Source organism: Tauraco erythrolophus, chromosome Z, assembly GCF_009769465.1.
Source record: "Tauraco erythrolophus isolate bTauEry1 chromosome Z, bTauEry1.pri, whole genome shotgun sequence".
Lineage (NCBI taxonomy): Eukaryota > Metazoa > Chordata > Aves > Musophagiformes > Musophagidae > Tauraco > Tauraco erythrolophus.
The window spans coordinates 88,446,409-88,463,992 of NC_141496.1; the positions used below are offsets into that span (position 1 = coordinate 88,446,409).

The 17,584-nt window shown below is 38.4% G+C and overlaps 1 protein-coding gene across 7 annotated transcripts in view; it reads left to right on the plus strand.

Moving 5' to 3' along the window:
- Window positions 1–17,584, plus strand: part of NFIB (nuclear factor I B) — a 265,735-nt gene that overhangs the window by 206,833 nt on the left and 41,318 nt on the right. For all 7 annotated transcript variants that reach the window (XM_086629999.1, XM_086630000.1, XM_086630003.1 and 4 more), the window contains exons 4-6: window positions 679–747; window positions 2,902–3,022; window positions 4,767–4,885. In XM_086629999.1, coding sequence (XP_086486125.1) covers window positions 679–747; window positions 2,902–3,022; window positions 4,767–4,885 — 309 coding nt within the window. The remainder of the gene's footprint in view (window positions 1–678; window positions 748–2,901; window positions 3,023–4,766; window positions 4,886–17,584) is intronic.

Here is a 17,584-nt window from a genome sequence, read left to right on the forward strand (position 1 = left end):
AATAAGTAAACATGAGCCAAAAGAATAAGATACGGTTTCTTACACACAAGTTTCTAGATAATTCAGTATATATATAAAAAACCCACTGAATAGCTCAGCTGTTTAGCCTGCTTCTTGCTTTTACTGGAAATAATAGTAAATCCCTCATCTTCTTCTGAGGTGATGATTTGGTAATGGAGGTGGCAGTGTGAAGTCGCTATCAGCAGGGTAAGAGTTAAGTAAAAATCTGTTTAGCAGAAATGTATGCAAGGGCAGGACTGCTGTATAGTAAAATTGCTTAGTCCAGCTGACAAAACCAGTCAAAGTTTTGTCAAAAACTAACTTAAATATTAAAAAATTTGTAGTTAGTTCAAAACTGACTTAAAATTTAAAAATACTAATGAAAGGAACTAGTTTTTAGACATTTTTCTGGATGGTTAGCTAGGGACTCAGTGTATTGCTTGTTAATTTTCATACACACATTACAAAAATTGCTTTCTCACAACTCCTCAGGATTTTTTGCGCCTCTGCCTGAATTTCAGGTCTCATTAGATCCTGTGGTCATCTTTCAGTGTACTTTGGTCTGTGAATTATAGTTCTGGGACTCTGTTGATACTGTTGTTCCTGGTGTATAAACTTATCTGTAGTTATTTATTAATCGTCTCATTATACTGATTGTGATATCATGATCTTTTTCAGTGTACCTTGAGGACAGTTTTGTGAAATCCGGAGTGTTCAACGTGTCAGAACTTGTGAGAGTGTCCAGAAGTAAGTTATCATTTGCATTTAATCATTTCCAAAGCCTGCTATAATCAAGTGAAGGTTTTTTCTTGACCTTTTTTTTCTCCCTGAGATGTAAGATTCATAGGAAATGCCGATAACTGGGCACAATTTCGATATCTTCGACCACAGCATTATGGTTCATCTTGCATGTGGTTGTAATAAACCAAACAGAAGTCTTCTTTTGGCTCTTCAATATTTAAAGATTGAATCAATTTGTTATGCGTCCCTCTGCACAGCTTAATGGACTGATATCTCAATAAAATTACCATATGTAACAAAACCTTCTATTTGTTAGACTTGCAGCTTTTTAAGGTTGTTCTGCACATCCTTGGGTTTTGCTAAACCATCTGATTATTCTTTTAGTCTGTTTTTGAATTTATAGCTCTTAAAAGAAAAATCGCAGCATGGATATAAAGGACGACTGACTTAACGTATTATACGCTTATGTTTCTTTTACTCGTAGCACTGGCTGTAATTGAATTTCTAAGTGTGTTGGCTTGTTTTGGCATCAGAAATGTTATGCACATGAACACAAGAAAAAAAACGTAATATAAAATATAAATATAGAAGGATAGATGAAGCTTTTATTGCAGAAAGAAAATCCAAAATGAATATAAAGAAGATGGTTTGTTTTGTTGACATCTAAGAATTTATTGTAACAGTATGGCATAAAACCAGTTCATATTTTTGTTTGACATTTCTTTCTGAATGCTTCTTCCTTTAGTATCAACACTATTAAAGTATTTCTCTTAAGACTTCATTAGGAAGTGAACAAAAATACTTGAAAGATATAGTTAGAAGTGTCCACCGTGATGACACCAACATTATTAACAACTGAATGGTCCAGGAAAATCTCTTTTCTGATGAGACGAGGACAAAACCAGTGAGGCATAAGTTTCCAAAACTGTCTGTCCAAGTTTTGCACAGGAGTTAATTCATGCCAGGTCAGGATGCCTGAGGAATTTCATTAACTTAGTGAGGCTTAGGATGCATGTGTTACTTCATTTGCTATGGTCAGGAGTTGGTATTCAACAATTAAAATCATGTTGAGTCCTTCAACGAAATACTGAGCATTGCCTTCCTGCAGTGCTAAGACAGATTCTTTTTTGTGCTTGCTGAAGATATGGTTTTGCTGTTTTAGGAGGTCAAGGATGTGTGAAATACAGCTTTCTTCTAGCTGTCAGGTGGTTAAATACATTTTAAAGTATCAGGCCATTCAGGTTAGAAAAGAATCAATATTGTAGTTATGTTATGAAATCATATCTTCTGCAGCTGTTATACACGATATACTTTTTAAAGCATGTGGTTTCTGTGGGATTTCTTACCCTGCATTTGTTTAACCTCAAGCCGCAACAGAGTTGTACTTTAACTGTCAGGAAAAATACAAACCTTCAGATACATTACACAACATGCAATTACTCTTTTAAGTGCCAAAGGTAGTTAAAACGCACAATGCACAGACAGTGAACAAAGGTAAATACACCACAATATGTAACATATAATTTGTTCTTGAAATGCCAAGATGTACAGTACACAGACTCTGTAAGGAGGTGAAGATGATGCTGTGAGAGTGTGTGTGTGTGTGTGTGTGTGTGTGTAGTGTACATATACAAAGCAGTACCTGTGGCACTGAGCAAAAGAAAAAGGACGCAGCAAAACGTACTGTCAGCACAGAAGGCTGTTACTAATACAAAAGAGTTAAGGGAAAAAGAGTTTGTGTGTCCCCAAGTTTGTTCTTTCCAGTTATTTCAGGTGTTGAATAAATGTTAGCTCTCCTTATGAACCCTGCCTCGTTCATTGTAAAAGTCCTTCTACAGAAGGCTTGGCTTTGTGCCGAGGCTTGTGTTACCTTTTCATATTGATGATTGCAGGTTGTCTGTTATACAGCAAATATATTATGTCTGCATAACTGCTAAGGTATTATTACTCATTATTACCCTACTCCTCCAGGGGCTGAGGAAGATTCACTTTTCTAGATACATAAACATTGATAGAACTTGTCTCTGCTTGGTATCTGCAAGAGGCAGAAAATTAGATACGTCTAGTAACATCTTGATGTTTTTCCCAGTGTTAAAAATGAAAAGGTGGCTAAAAAGACAGAAGATTATCTTTGACTCGTTATGATGATGTGTTTTTCAGCACCCATAACCCAGGGAACTGGAGTGAACTTCCCAATTGGAGAGCTTCCGAGCCAGCCATATTACCATGATATGAACTCGGGTGTAAATCTACAGAGGTCTTTGTCCTCTCCACCAAGCAGGTAAAAACTTGAAATAAGTGCTAGTGTGAAACCAGGTTTAATAGTGTAGGATAAGCAACTTACACATACTGTCAACTGCCAACTATTTTACGAATTTCCTGTGATTTTATGAGGCAGGCAACTTCTGTATGTTACCATAATCTATGTACAGATATATATGTTACAAATCTTGTAGTTTGTAGTGGTGCCATTATTGCCTGTCGTTGCCGTTGATACCGAAGACGACAATTGTCAGGGTTTGAAGTGCTCACTTAACCATCTGCCGAGGGAACAGCTACGCATCCTGAAACTACTGCGGAGCTGCACGAAGGTCCAGCAGCTGGGAGCCTGCTGGCGGGGCCATGGAGTGGTTGCAGGCACAAAGCTTGTCTTTGAGGCCACCCTCTTGGACCTCCATCTTGAAAGATATGTTGGGAGAGACACTGTTTGCTGTGGAAAAGTTGTTAGGACAGGTATAAAGAGCCAAGGTGTCTTCATCCGTGACATCACTCCAGCTCATTAAAGTGTGTTTCCTGCCTCACCCTTATGAGGGGCATTTCCCAGCACAGTGGGAACAAGGAGGAACATGTGAGGTGTCCACAGGCTCTCCAGTTTTTCTCAAGGGTCTCTGTGTGCCTGCTGCAGGCAGTTTGATCTGAGGGACCCAGTTCTTCCTTGCTTCAACACCCTCCCTTCTCCCACTCTGAGCAAGACACCTGCCGGGCTCTGCTCCTGACTCCCAGGTAATCTACTGTCTGTCACAGCCCTGGGGCTCCTCGATGTTCTGAAACTGTACGAGGTGCCCTGAAATCATAAACGTTGTAGGACCTCTCATTGCCCCATGTCTCTGCACCCAGTGAGTCAGGAAGTGTCTGCACAGTGGGGCAGGATTTCAGAGGACTGTCAGGGGAATGGGGTGCTCTTCCACCAGCGCCTGGTGCTTCTGAGTTACATTGCTCGTGTTCCCCGGGTTTATTCCATTGTATTTCCAGCTTGGCAGTTCACCTAGTGTGTTTTAGAAATGGATAGGTTATGCCTGACAGTGTTGTCGAAATAATAATAATAATAACAACAACAACAACAGCAACAATAATCGTAATATCACTGTTAAAACCTTCATCCTGGTTTTCTTTGGCAGTCAGCATAACAGCTTCAGTGTATACTGTTACAAAGAAACTTGACTTCGCTGTATTGAAGTGCTGCCTCATTTTCTATAGTGTGACTTGAAATATGGGCCTTTTGTTGTTTTTAATTAAACTAGTCTAAAATGAAAAGTCTTTGTTCCAGGTTAGACCTCTTTGAAAAGCTTAGGATTTTGACCTGGTGAAATACAGTAAACTACATTTTTTCCTTATTAACACATTCAGAAAAGTTCCCGGTTTACCTTGACTTTATTACTAATACTTTTCCAGTGCTTTGTTTTGCTTTCATGGTTTCTGCGTAGTGTTTAACACTCTCGTGACACAAACTTTCTTTGCTAGGTTACAGGAACTGGCTCCTTGGGTGTTCAGCCATACACTGCTAGACTTTTATATGTTACCCATTCATGCCATCTCTGAAATATTAAATCATGTGAAAAATGCAAGCACATACCTGCATTACATACTGTTAAATAACATCTGCTATATAAGTTAAACTCTATACTTTTTGTGCTTTGTATGCCTGAGTTACTTTCTATTGAAACATTCATTGAAATCCAAACAGTTTATATACCACTACTAGCTGCATATCATATTCACTGCCAAATCTCACATTACTTCTACAGCAAAAGACCCAAAACCATCTCCATAGATGAAAATATGGAGCCAAGCCCGACAGGAGACTTTTATCCTTCTCCAAATTCACCAGCTGCGGGGAGTCGGACATGGCATGAAAGAGATCAAGGTGAGTAACCCAAGACCGTTTTACCTCGAAGTTTATTCAAATATACAATAAATCTCTGCATCTGCCTTTCCATTACTGGAGTAAAATGGTGGGTTTTTAGAATAATCATTCATTTTCTGTCTGGTATGTGTATTTGCTGGTTTTGTAAATGTAGTTAAAACCTACAGTCAACAGGATATGGTACAAACAACCACATAATAATTTTTCCGTCTGGTGACTGCCTTATCTGTTGTTTGAAAACATGGGTGGCAATTGAGGTACTTGATATTGTGCATGCTGTGAGCATCCCAGCAGGGTTTTGAGTACAATGGTTTCAAGTAAAAACCAAAACACTTCCATACTATGGTTGAGTCAACACTAATTTGCTCAGTTTTTGTTTCACCATGACAGACTCCTGTATGTGTGTTTAGTCCATGCTATGTCACTCAGAATAGGTCCAACAGGCTCTTTTCTGAAAAGCCCACACATAGCTCTGTGGGACTATGTCTGTATGCTAAAGGGTGTTGATAATCGTTGTTGTTTTGGCTTATCAGAAGCAAGGAACATGTTGGTGTGGAGAGGAAAGTTATGTCTGTCAAAACAGCCAGATGTAACTTTCCCTCATGTTCTCTTGGTTCTTTATAAACCTTGGTGCCAGTGTAGTCTTTTCCTTCACCTTTGTGACGTGAAAATGTGTTTAAACTCACATATATTTGAACAGTGCTGGGTAACGGATCCTGTGGCTGAGGTGCTGCAGCTGTTTATTCAGAGTGCCTGTGAAATGTACAGCACAGCATGTAAAAGTGAAATAGAGAAGAAGGCATGCCGTTGCTTCCTTTGCTGATCTTCCAATGTTTGCCCTCCTTTTCCCCGTCCACTGCTCATCATTGCTCTCATTTCTTCAGTAACAAACCAACCCTTTGGTCTTACCTCATTTTTCTATTGTTTTAGGGTTCTTTTTTTTTCTTCTTTCTTTATTCTCGCCTGCCTAAGTTTTCTTTCATCTCCATGTGCAAGGTAGCATGTGATTGGTATTTAATTTAGCTGCCTTTTGTTTTCACATTTTTGTTATAGTTGGTCTCCTTTTAATCTGCTTCTGCCTGCCCTCTGGTCTGTGTTTTCATCATTAAGCTGTTCCTCTCACACCATGTTTACTAGTGTTTTTCTTTGTCGTTTCTTTTGTGCTTTTCGTTTCTCATGGAGACTCTGATATTTTCTTATTTCTAGATGTTTGCAGCATTCGGTGTTGAATTTGTGGCTTTGCATAGCCAAACTTAAGAACAGCAAAATAGAAATTCTGCCAGCCAGAACCTTACCCTTGTGCAAAATCTTTTCCTCTGCGACTATTATCTGTTTTACCATGACACGTTATTACAACTTTTCATAAACGATAGGATTGTACCTCAACTAATTTTTGTGCTTTTAAAATAAATTGTTTGTGCGATTCTGGGGAAGACAGCCCATCATTCCTCTCTGAAGTGGTCTCCACATATCTCCCACTTGTGAAATAAAGTCCTTTTGTGCTGCTGAGTGAGCTGTAAGGGCTTCCAAGAAACATGGTGCCTTTAACTCTGTATATATGCTTCACAAACCAGGGAACTCCGAAAGATGAGAAAGAGAGAATATAAGAGACTCAAATCAGTGTATTTTATTTTTGCTTCCTGGAGTTTACATTTCTACCTGAATATCTTGTTCTCCAGCACTGCTAAGCCTAATGAAATTTTATCAGATTCCTGACAGAGAGGTTGGCTTTGAGACACTATGAGGGACTTTGTTTTTTATGTCCTTAAGATGTTCTTCCATTCCTGCAGAGTGACAGATACACCACTGTCAGTCCAGTCTGAAAACCATTATACTGGGAGAACCATAAGCCTTTTGCCCCTAACCATTTGTGTTTGGCTTCAGTCACTTTCTGAGATTATCCTGCTGCTGTGGAAACACTGTAAGGTAGTGACTGCAATGCCTGTCCTTAGTACCTGGCCTCACTGGAGAGGGACATGTGGCAGCTCCTGGTGTATTTGTTCTGCTGCTAGTTTGTTAGATGCTTGGTATCATCTTCATACTAGCATGTGCCTATATAAAGCTCCTTTTGGACACAAAGGTCTTACCAGAATAAGATATCTGTGAAAACCTGCATTCTGTTTCCTTATGCCTGCAAGCACAAAGATGATATAAATAAAAGTTTAGAGGTGGATTCTAAGCCAGAGAGCTCACTGGTACTACTTTCCTCTCTCCCATGGAGATCTGAGTGTCATATGAGGTTAGGCATAAATGAAAAAAGAAGGAGAAGCAATTTGGGATCCCATTTGTGTTCATCCAGTGTCACCAGGGGATGCTCATGTAGTCCCAACAGGCACTGCTTTGTCCAGGCTGCCTCCAAAGATCATTAGGACCAGAAATACAAACCATTCCACAGTACCAACAAATGGGCTATCATGCTTATGAGTAAATGGCTTCTCTTTCACTCTCATGCAATTTTAACTTCTCTGAGAGAAACAAAATCGGAAATAGAGTTGATCCTAAGATATAGCATTATTGGTTTCAATTTCGTTGTCTTCGTTTTGAACCTGACAGACCAAAGTCTCTAACTTTTGACCTGAAATAGATCTAGTTTCTTCATCTACATACCTAAGTGTCATGTATTTTCAAAAAAATTGAAACGACACAGATTTGAAAGATTCTTGAAGATGTCTTGAAGATATCATGAAGGCTTTTCGTATATATATTTAGCTGCGTTTGTAAAGTAGCAGAAATGATACAACTGTGGTAGTTTGGAACTGGAGCTAGTCACAATAAAACAATGGTAGCCAAAACAGGTTGGAGTAAAGTATTTGGGAGTTTCACACGTGTCTGAGGGGTATCTAACCATTTTGACAGAGAGAGTGGGGTAAGATTAGTGGGTAAGAAAGAAATATACTAAGATTAAAAATGTGACAGATTAAACTTTGCAGTAGAGTGGAAGAGGTTAGACCATCCTTTTCTTGCTGTGAAGAACAAGTATCGTGTAGTTTAGTAGGTAAGTAGACATCAGGAGAGGAGTGATCCTGCATGACTGATTCTGTTGTAGTCCTCGTAGTTTCTACAGCTTCTCTGTTGTGCAAGCATGCATCATGAGGGATAGGAACATGACTACAGGTGAACTTGTGGTTTAGCTAGGATGTAGCATTTGTGAAACTAAGATAAAGAAATCTAGCCCAGCTACAATAAAAGCTTCCTCATACTGCACTCTACTTTCAGTTGTAAAATTCCAGACTTTGTCCTTTTGCTGTTATCTGTCTTCTTCCTGTTATAGTACTTCCAAAACTGTTTTGATAAGATTTCCAGATACTGTGTTTTATAGACTGTTTTAGGAGAGTTGGCTGTTTGAAGATGTAATTCTGGGCAGAAATAAGTAAGCATATCTCAAAAATGGGGACTTTAGATGGCATAAAGTTGGTCAAAGGCAATCCATGAGAGGTTATGAGCAGTGGCTTCATTATTCATTGCTGTAGTATTGTTATGCATGTTATTGTTTTGATATAAAATAGAAAAAACTCAAATTAACCAAAATTATTATTAAAAATAAATATTTATTTGTATTTATTGAAGTCAAATTATAAATACCTATGGAAGAAAAGAAAATTGTATGAAGCCATTATACTATCCTGGAGGTTTACTTCATTGGCTTGCAAAAGTTTGTGACTATTTTAAAAATATATGTAACCACAAGAGTATGTGTAACAGTTTCAAAAACAGATTAAAAAAAAAAATTATGGTGGATTTACAATGTTGTTTTTGTGTTTATATGCATTCAATTATTGTGGGAAGATTCTGCATTTTTTTGCCATTATTTTTACAATGTTAAAATACTTAAAATGTGACTCTATTTGCATGATTTTTTTGAAACAGGTGTGAGGTCTTCCTGCAGAGCAAATAGGCAGATTTTTAAGTACAGAGATTTCTCCCAAACTTTCTCTCTACCATTAGCCTTCGAAGTAACTAATCATCTTCCAAAAAACCCAGAGGCTAAGAAAGTGAAAAGTAATCTCTGAGAATGGTGCATTACTTAGAAATAGAGCCCTAACATGGAAATTAGGACTTCAATTTCTGTGCCTGCTGCCAGATCTTGTGGAAGTTACTTTTCTCTCTTGTACATTGTTTTTTTCCAATTGAATGTCTTGTTAACTTCAATAATGTCTGGATCATGTCTTACTTACATTTCTGCCAACTGGAAATATATCTAGATCTAAAAAGTAGTTTACTGTATATCTATTGCAGCCTTCCTTTTCCCAGGTTGCTGTTATTGAATTCTTTACATGTTTCTATATTAAACAAAGTTTTGAGTTTCTGTAGTAGTGTAGTGATACTTTGCAAAATAGATGGAAGTTGCTGCATCAGAAAGTTTGCTGAGTGTTTTAGAAATTCTGAGGAAGATTACATTTTGTACAGTTAAAAAAAGAAATCACCCTCCCCATTTGGAAGAGAAAGTTATTAAAAATATGACAAAACTAGTGACTAGTGCAGTGGATAAAAAACCCCTTCAGATCTAATAGGCTAAGAACTGTTGGTGAACATCTTGATTTATTAGCTGGTAAGTAAATCAGATACTTTTTCCTTAACTTATAAGGAAACAGGAATATCAGAAGAACAGAGCACAGTGTGTGCACCTATGGCTTCCTTTATAAAAGATAGCTTGACAAAGTGCATTAACATAATTGCAGACAATTTCAGTATTTGTCCTTGAGATCTGTTACTGTTATAGTGTTACAACACTGTGTATGTTGTAAATGAATAAAACAGAGGTTATCACCAATGCACGCTAGTCATGATAAAAGTGGAGAGATTCATGTGGGTTTCTGTAGCAGTCAGGTGTCTGGAAATACTGAATGTCAATATACAATGAAGTGAATTTTAATTTTACAGTTTCTTCAGCATGTTCACTCTCTTACACCTCACCCACCTCTACCAACAGTCAAGAGTCAAGATGCCAGCATACCATTAAAACTGAAACAGCTGGACCGCCTTCACCCGTTGATTGGCCAGCAGCTGTTGGACCCTCCACTTCTCAGGTCCCGACCCCCTTTGTTGGATACCCCTCTTCTGGACACTTGTCCCCTTTTGCTTTCTCCCCACCCACCGGACACTCCTTCCCCATTGGGGTCCTTCCAGATGGCTCTTTCCTTCTTGGGCCTTCTTCTCATGGACCGTCAAAGATGGATGTTCTCATTTCCGAAGTGAGGGAACTAAAAGAGGAAGTAGTTAATGTGGTCCGGGAGTTGAGAACAGTAACAGATCACCTTGGCTTTTTGGTGGCCTGTGTTGGACAGAGTTCAGGACTTTTTCCAGCTCCTGGTGCTCCTTCTGAAGGTTAATGTTTTAGAAACTCACAGTGTCCATCTAACAGATGAATTCATCTTGCAAAGGTTTACCTCGATGAATATCTGTTAAATGCATTTCTGTGTTTTTGACTCAGTCTGAGTTCTCTAAATCCTTGTATATCAAAGCGTGTTTTAAAGCAATTTATGTCTTGTTAGTAATTTCTGTTACATCTGCCTTTGTATTTTTTAGTATTTCAAGATACTCTTAAATCTATGTATACACACGTACACATACCTATCTCCATGCACACCTTATGGATCTATCTGAATTTTCTGTGTTTTTAACTAATATAATGTGTGCACAGTAGCCAAATGCTGCAACGTGATAAGTTTTCATAACCACACATTAGTAAAGTGAGAGGTACTTTTCACCAAGAGTAACTTTTCAAAGTGTATTTCCAGAGAAAATTCTTAGCCACGTTGTCTGCTGTGATGCTGAAAGTGACATCACGGTAACAAAAAAGAGCATTAGGAAGGAAGGCTTGCCTGGGAAGCTGCAAGTTGGGTTCTCCTCTTTCTTCCTGCAGAACAAGACGTTGGTAGTGTTCAGTCAACGGGCATTGTGTCTGCTTGTTAAAAATCAGTAGTTCTGCCGTGATAATTATAACAAATTTAAAATCAGTAAGGAATTGTTTTACTTTTGGTTTGCGTAGTGGCAATTTTACAAGAAAAACTTCTGGTACGTAAAGTAAGTTAAACATTAGTTTCATGAGGATGAAAAGTGCTTTCTTATCCTTAGAGCTTGAAAAGCATTAGGTATAGAAAAGTGGGTGAAGAAACTTTCAAATATATTTAATTAAAAAAGCAGAGAAAGAGAAAAAAAAATCCATAAACAGGACAGCAAAAACATTACCTTAAAATGAATGAAGTTGCCTGAACATCAAGAAAATTTACATCCTCCATTATTGGGTGAGAATGATGTTCAGTTTACACTGTCTCCAAAAATAAAGCAACGGAGATTGTATCTGTTTTTCTGTGTTTAGAATAGCTTTACACCAATTTACAACTCATTCATAAGTATCTTCAAATATTCAGAGTAGCAGATGAGCAAGTTTCTGCTCTGGGCAGGGATCTCATTTTCCTTCAGCCCATGTACACTTCAGTTTCTGAATGAATGAAGAGTAATAAAATGCTTAGAAATGCAGACAGAAGGACAAATACAGTACGAGATACAGTAGGAAGCATGCAAAAAGGTTTGCTTTTTTTTTGCGTTTCTGGAAATGGCTGTTATTTGCTCAATAAAGTCACTGTAAAAATCTCATTATAGGTTCTTTGTCTTTTATTTTGACTAATATATTGTGGCAAGGCCTGTTACTTAATGTTTTCCGTGTGTGATTAGCGAGTTGAATACACTCAGGTCTAGTGTCTGCATCTCCCATCCATGAAAGATGTAACTGTAAAAGGATGTTTTTCTTGTACACATAATGCTTATTCTGTGGTGAACGTTATACTATGGCAACATTCTGTTACCTTCATGGTGGCTCTAGATGCCCTTTGATTTAAATTAGTGATAAATTTTGTGTCTTAATGCAAGATTTGGCCCAGGAGCTATTACGTGTAATTGTCCTGTTCTGATGTTGCCGAATAAAAGATTCCATTAGTATTTTTGAAACTGATCCGTTCTTGTTAGAAATTGTAGGTTAAGTATTATTGTGTATGATCTAACCTATGTGGTGCAGAATATCTTCAGTTGCCAAAAGGATAGACATTTAGTACCTCATGAATCATAGAAGTCTGCACTGATATTTTTCTCTAGTTATAGTACATCCATGAGATGGAAAAAATTAATTTAGCCCACGTACTGTAACTCTTTTTAGGCACCTCTCCTTTTTGTCTTCATCGATAGGTTCTTTGTTTCCCTGCTGTATACATATATACACTTGAAAAGGTTCTTAATTTCTCTTTTTTGCCGCTTTCATGCAAATTGTATCAAACTTGATCAAAGTAGTGTATTTCAGTGTGAGTTAATGATTTTATCTCGGTTCAAAACCATTCCCCAGATGGATCTACAATTAAATTAATATAGCACACCTATTAAGCCATTCTAAACTGTTACCAGTATAGACTGTAACGATAATAAAAAGAAGACACCATAACCTAAATACTTCTAAGTCAACAACTTCGCTTACATTGTTTTATCTCAAATACCTCTTTAATCTTATTGCATTAGAAATTTGGAATACTTTTCTGACTTTTGCAGTTAAGGTTACAATATTGATTTAATTTTCTAGCCAAGTTGCTTGGATTCTCAACATTAATGGGATGCTATAGCTGTGCTTTTTCCTTTGGAGTTTGGATGACTTTCTGTAGGAAAATTTAATAAATGACTAAAATGTACTCTAAATTCTTTATAATTTGTTTGGCTTTTTAATTAGATTTTCTCACAGTCTCCCATAATGCTCTTCTAACATAGCTGTCTACTGGAATCACATCTCTTAGCAGTGATTTATAGATGATGAAACGGCCCAGTCTGTTTCTGAAGTGTAAAGTTAAATAAAAAAGTAGTCGAGTACCTAAAGTACACTGTAACTGCTGAAGGGTCATTTATGGCAGTGCAGAGTACTTGGAGCCTCATGTGGATATGTTAATGGCAGTACACGTACATACTCATTAGAGTAGATTCTTTGCGGTGGCAGCAACGTGGTATTTTTGGTCTCATGCTTTTTATCTCTGTTTCCAAAGTCAGCCTTGTTACTTGCAGTGCCTGCTCCATGTTTAATGGAGAGCCACCCCGCTGAGCTCTGAGTTACTCCTAAGTGCTTCCCATACGACGTCTGATGGGCTGTGCTGGTACAGAGGTGGTTGGATAAACTGAGTTTCAAGTTGTGGGAAGAAGTGAGGCAGAAGAGGCTGCAGAGGCAAAATAAGTCTGGCACTCTGCTGCTGGTCCCCGTGGGTCACTGCAGAGCCAGTGGAGACATTCTTGTCTCCCTCCAACAGCAACACCCAAGCTCCCCATGGTCTCGGTGGTGACACCTATGTCCTGGGGGTCTCACAGCTGGACAATGCTTCTGGTATGGGGCAGGTAGGCTGAGGAAGGCTGGCCAGCTTTATGCCAGCAGATGAATGCATGGAAAAAAAAAAAAAGGAGTTTTTCTCCTCACAAGAAACAGTGCAGTTACAATAACATGGTGATGCTGATTATGAACCTTTCCTGGGAGGTTTACTGTTTCTTTCTGATGAGGCTTGGCAAGGTGGGTTTCAAGGATGAGAATGAAGAGTTGCTGCCCACTGTTCTTGCAGGATAGCGTGCCATAGTTTCAGCCTAATCTTAGTGGGAATAGATGTAAATTTAAACAGGAATAAAGTCTTCAGTATGGCAGTTAATTACTTATATATCATATGACACTGTCAAACAACTGCTATGGGATTAGGTCCTTATGTCCTGTCCTACTGTTGAATGTTTTTTGAAATTACTTTGGGATGTGGATGCTTTTGATGTGTACGTATTCAGTATTAATGCTCTACTTCGACCATCGTATCTTTCCTCTTCTCCTGTTTTATAAACTGCCTTTTGTTAAAACTGAAAAACTAAAAGAAAAAACAAATAAATTTAGGAAATGTGTATGCAGCTTTCCCAATTGCCCTAACTTAAATAACCATACACTAGAATGATACTTTTCAAAACCTCGTGTATATAATTTTAACAGAAACTGTACTGAGTTGTTTTGTTTTCTGTCCGTAAAAAGTGGAGTAATCAGTAATGCAATGAAGAAATTCGGTTGTCCAACTTCATACTGTTAGTCACACACACAAACAAAAAGCATCCTACAGCTTGTTTGTATAGAGACTCATCTGGGTTTTCCACCCCCTCTCCCCTTCCCCCATCCCCAGTATGCTGGGAGATATAAGGGCAGGTAGATACAGCCCTTCTATCTTTTGTCCAAACCCCTTTCTGTTGAGGAAAGGAAAATCATCAAGGTTAACACATCCCATGGAATGTGACTGTTGGCAATGGAATAGAGTATTCTGCAAGTTTGCATGTGGGTAAGGATGAGAAGAGTGACGTGTCTGCTCCATCTAAAGGGTTTCTGACTCTCCTGTTTCAGTTATCTGAAAGTTCTTGCATCACTCTCTTCTCTTATGTATATTGATATTTATTGAGCAATGCGAAATAAAATAGTGTAACTTTTTAGAAAAGATTGATAGAGAATAAACAAGGAAATAATTCAGTTGCTATTGTAAGAAATTGAGTCTTGTTCTGCTGTAGCTTTTCTGAATTGCAATATTGTTGAAGTGTTTGACTTGCCAGCTTGCAGTCCTGAAAATGGCACTGGAAGAAATTCTAGTCTAGTTCTTCTTAGGTTTTTCGCCACGCATTACGAAATATAATACATGCAAATGGTTTCTCTGTTGTGAAATGGCAAAACAGCACAACGTAGTGTTTGATTAGCCTTGGGCATGGTTCCTGATAGGAAAACCAGTGTCACAGTCCGATAGACTGGAATTGTGCAATATTGAAGGTGTGTCTGTGAAAATAATATTGGTGCTAAGTAGGCTGTTTTGAAGATGGGAGGTTACCAGATCTTTATACACTGAAATAATCTACTCCAGTATAAAATTTTCTTATGTAGAATACTTCTCTACCCTTGATGTGGAAGCAAAAATAAAACTGAGATCAGGTTTTTAAATGTGAAGAGAGTAACTCTCTTCAAACCTTAACACTGGCTGCTCCTCAAGTTCAGAACACTCTCAGCTGCTAAGCAACATGCATATGTATCTTCATGTAAGACCTTGCTGTTTCTCTCAAAAGTGAGAACAAAGGCCTTCACACTGAGAATTGCTATATATGTCTCAGAAAGTTATGGAACAGAACTGATTTTTTTTTATTATTTGTTATTTCGTTTTGTTGATTTTCCACTCAGAAAAGCATTGATCATCAGAACTGAGTTTTTCATAGCAATAAATACATTTTTAGGAGGGCTTCTCTCTGGTCCAAGATAAAATTTACAGACAGGGGAAATGAGACACCAACAAGCCAATGATTAGGGCAGAGATTTGGAAAATGGGAGAGCTAGATGCAAAGCCTGATCTCTGCCTGATACTGAACAGAAATTCTAGCAAGTCTCTTTGTTCTAGGCATCAAGTATCTCAGACACCAAGTTGTTCAGGCACATCTGTCTCTCTGTCTCCTATTTATTCACAAAAATGTGTCACCATTCCTTTTTTTTTTTTTTTTTTTTGTGTGTGAAGAATACAAATGAATTAAAACATTTCGATTTTCAAGATTCTTGATTTCCATCCAGCCCCAGTGCCAAGTCTTTAAGGCAACTATATCAAGGCCTTTTTCTTAAAAATGAGAGGTAGTTGTGCTTAGAGTAACTCGGCTGTCAATATTCAGTGTTAGGTGACTTATTACAACCTATAGTTGAGACATACAGAATGCTTACAGTGTTATAGGAAATCAGACTGAGCACATCTGAAAATTGTTGATGCTGGCTTTGCTTGCTCTTCATATGCACAGGTGTGAAACAAAACTGACCCTCCTGAGCGTGGTGAGATTTGTCATGATTCATCATCGTACAACTGTCTGATGTGAATTTAAAATTTTACTTCACACAAGCATGCCTACCAGATGTGGTGGAGGCAGTGGAAAGTGAGGCCCAGCTGGATGTGATGTATGTAGTGTCTACTGCCACCAGAAATTATCCCACGTACTGCCTCTGGGAAGAAAGCAGTTCATTTAAAATTATACCATGAAAGAAAGCCTCTTATAGCTTGCCAGTGGTGCTATGGACTCCATAGCTTTCCTGCTTTCACTGTGATTATATATGTACAGTAAGTTGGAAGTTTTATCTTGCTTTCTCTGGAGGTGATGATACACTAATGGCTTGTATCTGAATCTTTATAAGATTATTGTCTGCAGGAGTGTACCTTGTAAAGACAGACTTGTGAAACTACGCAGTAGAAAAGATATTAATAAGAAGAGTTAAAGAACAAACTGGGTTGAAAGAGATTTAATATTTGTTTATGATTTCTTCTTACTCTGCTCATGAGCATGCCTCATGAGCAAGAAGGAGAAGCTGCCATGTTGTGGTGGTGGGTAAGAAAGCAGCTCAGGTGTCCAGAAACAGCCACTTGCCTGGGTCACTGCTGGATTCCAGACGAGTTCTAATAGGTGGCTTGCTGAGTGGTGTGCCAAGGTGACATTCATCCAGGGAACTGCCTGGCTGACAAGCTGCTTCAGACTGAGGAAGAGGGTCTTTGCTTTGATGAGGAAATTGCCAAAATTCATGTCTCATTAGTGTTTCCTAAGGTCCTTTGGAAGTGAGCAGCAGTTTAATTAAAGGCTGACGCAAACACGTTTCTGCACACTTTCCCTGCAGCATTTTATCACATTAGAATTGATCAAAATTGTGGCCTTGGGCTGTCTTGAACAGCTATACATCTGGAGCACCATTTGTGCAAGCTGCTGATGAACATGCTACATACGCTATGCTTCACAGCAGCTCTTCTGCCTTCCTATGCAGGCACATTCACCTGGTTGGGAGATGAGATGATCTAACACTTTTTATTTGCATAAGCCCTTTTTATTTGATGTGATGCTTTAAAACGTCTAGCATGCCACCTGTTTCAGGTGTATACTCCACAGCAGTATGAGAATACAGGTAAGAGTGACTGGAGCAACAGTGAAAATTAAGAAAAAAAAAAAAAAAAGCCAGTTTTTCGCATTGGGGGAAAAGTTCTCAGCAGGACAGGACACAGTGTCTGATTAATGTTGACCTTTTGATAACTTTGTCCAAGTGCTTTTGGCATCTTTCTGCTTTTCATCTGTACGCAGGAATTTTTCCATAAGTCTAAAAATAAATCACACTTGAAGCTGTTTTGTTTTCATTTTCAAAGTAATAAGTGTTGGTATCTCATTCCTGAAACTTTGACACAGACATAAAAGCAAGAGGCCTATTTTTGTGACCTCTGTTTGTCATTCCTTATGTAATTATCAGTATATAACTATAACTGTGTAGCTACTAGACTATATCTCATGATATGGAAAAAGTAAGAGGCTTTAAAATGAGGAAAACGTGTGTTTTCTGTTACATAGAAGCTACTAGTAAAATCATATGAAGTCTCACTGTCATTTTCACTCATCCTGCTTTATTTAAAGGCACTATTTCTTAGGAGCAAACTTGCAGACAGTGGAAAACTGCTTTGCTTTTTTTTTTTTTCCCCTCCCCACTTTTTGTTTTTGTAAATGGTAACTCTCCAAAGAAACGGAACTTGTGTGCTTTCCCCTTAAAGCTGCAAGCCTCCTCCCTGGGTCAAGGAGGAGCCGGTGGCAGCCTTTTTTCCTGACCTGTACAAACAGTTATTGTTCTGCCCGGCCCATCAGCCGCATCTGCTCCTCGGCAGCGGCGGGAGGACG